The sequence below is a fragment of the Microtus ochrogaster genome, unplaced genomic scaffold (genome assembly GCF_000317375.1).
Source record: "Microtus ochrogaster isolate Prairie Vole_2 unplaced genomic scaffold, MicOch1.0 UNK81, whole genome shotgun sequence".
NCBI classification, from domain to species: Eukaryota; Metazoa; Chordata; class Mammalia; order Rodentia; family Cricetidae; genus Microtus; species Microtus ochrogaster.
This window is the reverse complement of record NW_004949179.1, coordinates 707,589-714,077: the sequence shown is the minus strand read 5'-3', so window position 1 is coordinate 714,077 and position 6,489 is coordinate 707,589. Positions and strand designations below refer to the sequence as shown.

General features: G+C 54.8%; 1 protein-coding gene across 2 annotated transcripts in view; it reads right to left on the bottom strand.

Annotated features, from left to right (window-relative positions):
- Nucleotides 1-4,235, bottom strand: part of Homer3 (homer scaffold protein 3) — a 9,697-nt gene extending 5,462 nt beyond the window's left edge. Inside the window, exons 1-4 of one of the 2 annotated variants that reach the window (XM_005370542.3) lie at nucleotides 4,174-4,235; nucleotides 2,263-2,398; nucleotides 1,633-1,789; nucleotides 1,118-1,249 (exon numbers count right to left, since the gene is read on the bottom strand). In XM_005370542.3, the coding sequence (XP_005370599.1) occupies nucleotides 1,118-1,249; nucleotides 1,633-1,789; nucleotides 2,263-2,276 (303 nt within the window). In that variant the 5' untranslated portion in view covers nucleotides 2,277-2,398; nucleotides 4,174-4,235. Of the gene's footprint in view, nucleotides 1-1,117; nucleotides 1,250-1,632; nucleotides 1,790-2,262; nucleotides 2,399-3,759; nucleotides 4,014-4,173 lie in introns of those variants that run through there. The other variant, XM_005370543.3, reaches the window with a different exon arrangement.
- Between the last annotated feature and the right edge of the window lie 2,254 nt (nucleotides 4,236-6,489).

The window sequence follows — 6,489 nt, the reverse complement described above, 5'->3', positions numbered from 1 at the left end:
AGACCAGCCTGGTCTTACAGAGCTAGTGCCAGGACAGGCTCCAAAGCCACAGAGAAACCCTGTCTCGAAAAACCAAAAAAAAAAAAAAAAAAAAAAATTAAACCAGCAAACACACAGAAAATCAAAAGGTGGGCATGGTAGTTCATGCTTTTAATCCCAGCACTGGGAGGCAGGAGAATTACTGAGTTCAAAGGCAGCCTGGTTTATAAAGAGAGCTCCAGAACAGGCAGGGATACAGAGTGACCTGTCTCATAAAACAACAAAACAAAACAAAATTCAGGGTTGCAATATGGATGGTTCAATGGCTGGGTAGTGGTGATGCACTTGGAAGGCAGAAGTAGGTGGAAAACAGTGAGTTCCAGGACGGCATGGTCTATGGTCTATAGAGTGAGTTTCAGGACAGCATGGTCTACAGTCTATAGAGTGAGTTCCAGGACAGCATGGTCTACGGTCTATAGAGTGAGTTCCAGGACAGCCAAGGTTGCTCTGTCTCAAAATAGTCAAAAACCAAAACCAAACAAACATAAAAAACCAAACCAAAACAACAATAAAACTTAAAAACCCAACACAACAATATGGTTCAGTAAAAGCACAGGCGTTTGCTGCCAACCCTGATGCTGGTTCTCAGAACCCAGGGGACAGACAAAGAGAACTGATCCCTGGTCAGTTTCTCTACCCTTTGTAGGTGTGTCCACACAAATTCACACCTAAAGCAAATAAAGAAGTTATAATCCTTTTTATTAAAAAAATTGAGGGGCTGCTATCCAGCAGTTAAGAGTGCTTCCAAAAGATGACTTCAGTTCCCAGCATCTCTAGCAGGTGCCCCAACAGCGCCTGTAACTGCAGTTCCCGGGGTCAAATGCCATCTTCTTACCTCTGCAGGCACCAGCACACACATGGCACATGCTCACACACATACACACACAGATAAAATAAATCTAAAACAAATAATGGACTCAGCACTAAGTGGTGACAGCAGAGGCAAGAGAGAGAGGGGGGCTTCTCGGGCGGGGGATGTACCCGCACAGGCTTCTATCTGATGCTCCAAGAGGTCCTGATCTCTGTGAACCCACCATAAGGAACACAGATGCCAGTCACTGCTCATGTCCCTGCCCACCTGGGTCAGCTGCTGTTCAGAGGCAAAGCCTAGGCCATAGACAGTGTTGGCGCGACTGTCTGCCCACTGCCCAAACTTCTGCGAGGTTTTGGTGAAGGTCATGTTGGGGGTGACTGTGCTGTTGATGATGGCCTGGGGATGAGGAAAGCAAGATTTAAGATCAGCAGGAGTGATAACGACCATCACCAGCAGCCTGCCTTGGACTACACAGTGGATTAAAAAAATAATTCTAGGCACCTGTCTCAGACTCAGTAGAAAGTCCCCACCCAGAATCTCCCAGAGGCATGACTTATGGGCAGAACCCAGCCTTGGATCCCTCAGTGGGAGACTGGAGTAGAATTCTTGGTGCACCGAGGTCTAGTATCCCCATCGTGACAATAGCGATGAAAGTCTGAGTGGATGAGGCCCCTGTGAGAGCCCCTGAGCTAGGTTCCAGAAAGGCTCACTGATCCCCATTCCCTAAATTACGCAGCCTCACATCCGGCTGCTAGCCCCGCCCCCGGCCCTGCTCAGACCTTGGCACCCCCGATGCTGATGATGCGGTACACGTTTCGGGTGGCATCGTAGAAATAGGACACAGTGAGTGCGTGCTTGCCTGCCGGGATCCAATTCCGCTTGGTAGTAGGGTCGATCTGGAAGACGTGAGCCCGGGTGCTGAAGATTGGCTGTTCCCTGAAGGAGGGAACAGAAGGTCTGTAGGAGCCGGGCGGTGGTGGTGCACGCCTTTAATCCCAGCACTTGGGAGGCAGAGGCAGGAGGATCTCTGTGAGTTCGAGACCAGCCTGGTCTACAAGAGCTAGTTCCAGGACAGGCACCAAAGCTACAGAGAAACTCTGCCTCGGGCTGGAGGTTAAGAGCACTAGCTGCTCTTCCATAGGTCCTGAGTTCAATTCCCAGCAACCACATGGTGGCTCACAACCATCTGTAATGAGATCTGGCGCCCTCCTCTGGCGTGCGGGCATATATCGAGGCATAATGTTGTATACATAATAAATAAATAAATAAATCTTTTTTTAAAAAAAAAAGAAAGTATTTAAAAAAAAAAGAAAGAAACCCTGCCTCGAAAAACCAAAAAAAAAAAAAAAAAAGGTCTGTAGGAGCTGGCCACTTACAGCTAGGTCTGACCAGAGTAGGTGAGTGCTCACCTGGCTGTGGACATTGGTCAGGCTGAGCTGGATGGCATCTAAGGGGCATCCAGGGAGGTGACAGGAACCACTTGTTTGGTTTCTGGGAAGCAGCGATCCAGGGGTGCTCAGGCCAAGCAGGCCCTCCAGATGACTCCTGCATAAAAGCAGCAAGAAAGGAAAGGGGCAGAATTGGGCGATCAGAGCAGTAGTCACCGACAGTCTTAGCCCAGGCTGGCCTTGAAATCACCACGTGGCCAAGAATGCTCCTCTGGGCTCTGCTTCCCAAGCGCTGGGGTGACCGGCCTGCCCATCACACTCAGTCTTTGTGGTGCTGGGATGCAGCCCCCACATCTGGGCTGAGTGGTCTCTAGTGTCACCAGAGAGGTGACAGAGCGCCACTAAACTGCCTGGGCATGCGAATGTCATCCTCACCCTCCAGGTTACCAGCCACCAGGAAAGTGTCCTCCCACGGGAACTGGGCACGAGGCCAAGATCAAGTGAGTGACACATGTTATTCACCCTTCCCATCTGACAGCCCCGCAGAGGCCTCACATCAAAAGTGGGACAAAGCTGGACCGGTGGTGAGAGCTGGTGATCCCATCTACTCAGGAGACTAAGGCGGTTAGACCACGCATCCCAGGAGTTCAAGGCCACCCTGGACAGCACCACCATAGACCCCCCCCCCATCTCTGAGAATAAAAGGAGCGCTTCCAGGGGCCAAACCCGGAAGGCTACACCTTGGAGTCCAAGTCAAGTCTCCAGGAGGCCCTAGCTTATTTAAAATGAGATGTAGCTCAGCGGCTAAGAGCACCGGTTGCTCTTCCAGAAGTCCTAAGTTCAATTCCCAGCAATCACATGCTCACAACCATCTATAACAGGATCTGATTCTCTCTTCTGGTGTCCCTGAAGACAGGTCACTCATATACGGGACAAAATGAAAGTTTGGCAAGGTGGCACACGTCTGTCATCGCAGCACTAGGGAGGATGAGGCAAGATTGTTGAGACTTTGAGGCCAACCTGGCCTCAAACAGGACCTTACCTTATCTCAACACACACACACACACACACACACACACACACACACACACACAATGCATGCACACGCGCATAGGTAAGACAGTAGGTAAGTGGCTCATCCCAGTTCCCACCATGTGAGCAGAGAACAAGACTTGGAGAAGGGAGCTCCCCAGCCTCCTGTGGGTGCCTGTACCCATTACTCAGTTTTGGATACCCTCCTGAACCCGCAAATCTGCACCCGAGGGGACTGGAGAAGGGTCCTGCTGATGCAGTAAGGCAGGGTCAAGCTCCTGAGGACAGCCCCCCCCCATGTTGTCCTGGGCAGCCGCTGTCACGGTCACGGGGTCTGAAATCGGAGCCCCCCTGGAAGGGCAGCTCCACTCGAGTCGGGGACGCGATTAGGACTGGCGGAGATTGGGGAAAAGGGTCCCCGAACCCAGGCCCTTCCGGTCGGGCCGCTCCTGTCGGGACTTGCTGAGATCGGGAAAAGTTACTCACCAAGTAGTCACGCGCCTCGGAGCGGCTGCGCGGGGTAGGAGATCCCGATCGCTCGCGGCAGGGCTCCTAACAGAAGCCCGGCGCCCGAATCCCACTTCGGACCGGTCCCCACCCGCTCCGGGGCAGCCAGTGCGCCCCAACTCTGGAAGCCGCGGACCCGCAACTTTCCAAGCAGTGGAGCCCCGCGATTCCGCGTCTCCGACACCCAGACCCGGGGCTGGAAAACCCAGTGCAGCTGCGCCCCCACGCCCCAGGATCCCAGCCAGCCCCTCAGCCTGCACCCTTTATCACCCCGGCTCCCCTGCACAGTCTGCAACTTTGGAAACCGGCTGCTCCACCGCGCTCCACCGCGCTCCCTATGACCCTCATGCCCAGATCGCATCTCGGGAGCTGGGGTCCCCCTGCCCGGCTCACCCCGCGTCGCCGCCGCCGCTGCCTTCGGCCCGCTCCCTCCGCACACCCCGCACCGCCCGCGCCTTTGTCTGCGCCGCCTCCGGTCCCATCGCGGCCAGTCCCCGCGCCGCCCCGCCTCTGCCCAGCGCCCCCTGCCGGCCGGCGAGTGAGGGAGGGAGGTGGGAGGAGACCCGGAGAAAGAAGAATGGGGGAGGGCGGACTGCGGAGGGGGGAGGAGGGCTCCAGCGGGACTTTGCGGAGGGGGTTGGGAGAGGGGGACAAGAACTGCTAGTGAATGGAGCAGAGGGGAAATGGGGCGGGGTGAAGGGGCAGAGGAAGGGGAGGGCACCAGGAGGTCAGGAGGAGGGACTCCTGGGGTGGTGTGGGGGAAGCAGAGAGAGGAAACAGAAGGAAGAAGGGGGAGTGACAAGGGCAGGGGAGGGAGGGTGGGGCCTGGGAAGGAGTCGGGGAATAGAAGGTAAGATGAAGGGTCTGCAGGGCAGGGAAGGGGACTGTCAAGGAGGGCTGAGGCGGACAGGGTAGAGAGGGAGGGGCCGGAAAGTCAAGGGCCAGAGAGTGGACAGAAGCAGGGAAGCCCTTTGGGAGGCAGCCGAAGGCGTAGGGAGGGGGCGGGACCCGTGGAGTCAGGGGGTTGGAGTTTAAGGGATTAGAGGTAGGGGCCGATGATAAGGCGGAGCTTCTGGGACAGAGGGGAGGAGCTCATAAACTCTGGAGAGAAGCAGAAGGTCGCTGAGGGTAAGGGCGGCCGGGTAGAGAAAAGGTTGGGGAGGGGGAAACAAAAGAGTCTTCGAAAGGGCCTTGGGGCAGAACCCAGGGTGATGGTATGAAGGGGTGGGTGTAGCGGGCTTGGGCTTGGGGACAGATCAGACATCCTGGATGTCCCAGAGACCCGAAGATAGCGAAAGACACAGAAAACGCGTGGACAATAATTCCTCGCCCACCCTCCTCGAGCCAGGGATGGCCCTGAGCCTTCAGATAGCTTCTTGACTGACTGGGGTGTGACTGCTGCCACTGTGGGGCTAAGAGATGAGGTGAGGAGAGCTTGTGGGCTGCATACAGTAGGCGCTCAATGGGTATTGCTGGAGTCTGGAAGCAGGGTCTAGGCCTCACTGGACAGATTGTCTCATTGTGACAGTCCAGCACCTGGGTACTGGGGGGCAACTCAGGGAGTAAACTTTTGCCAAACTTCCGTGGAGCCCTGGGTTCCTTCCCAGCACCACCAGTTGGTCACAGTGGCACACACCTTTAATCCCAGCATTTCAGAGGAACAGGTAGGCAGATTTCTGAGAATTTTAGTTCACTTAGTCTATATACTGAGTTCTAGGCCATCCAGAGCTGCACAGTGAGACACTGACTTTCAAAAAAAAAATGCTGGAAGTAACGGGTTATTACTTGTTTCTGGGTCTCAGGATCAAGTGTTGGTGCAATTGTGTCCTTTTCTCATGGAATGGGTGAGCTCCCTGCAGCTCCCTAGTCTGTCCTCCCTCTTGGCCCTGGGAGACTGTCTGCCTACAGCAGCCAGCCAAGGACCCCATAGGGATCCATCGCTATCTGTTGTGGGTCCCCCTTGCAAATTCCCTTCTGTCCTTCTCTAGAAAGTTCTGCAAGGGCTTTAGCACCCGGAGAACCCAGATGCCTGTGGTTCCCTAGAGCTCCCAGCTTTGAAATCCCTATGTCAGGCCTTCCTTGCCTCAAGCCTCTGCCCCCTCTGGTGGGCGACTGAGCGGGTGTCCTCCCAGGAATGCCCTTCTTCCCAATTGTCTTGACCCCATACTGGGAGCTCATGGGCTCCTAGTCTCCTCGTGGCCCCCAGGCTGCAGATCCATCTATTTCTGAGTCACAGGCAGGTGTGGGAGCCCCTATCTGAGCCCCAGCCTCCTTGAGCTGGGGAAAATAGGCCCGCTCACTGCACTCACTTTGAGAGGCATATGTGCAGGCCTGGAGCCACAGAACGTGTGAACACTGGGAACAAAAAAAAATAAATAGTGTCGCTGGTAATAAGGAAAAAGTCACTTTGAACACAGCAGACGGTATTTTCTAAGTATCTGCGCTTGGGGCAGCAGGCTGGAAGTTCCTCCTGGCCCATCAGGCACTAGCTGGCTGCAGAGGGGGTGGGGCACAGTGTCTAAGGGCCCAGGCAAGCTTTGTGCTATGTGTGGGCACAAGAAAGAATTCGAGAGTTGAGAGTTCTCCTAAAACCAGGCATGGTAGGTGCCTGTCTTCCCAGAAGGAAGGTAGAGAGGGGAGGGATTCAAGCTTTTTCTGAGCTACAATGTGAGTTCAGAGTTAGCCTGGGCAACGTGAGATACTACTCAA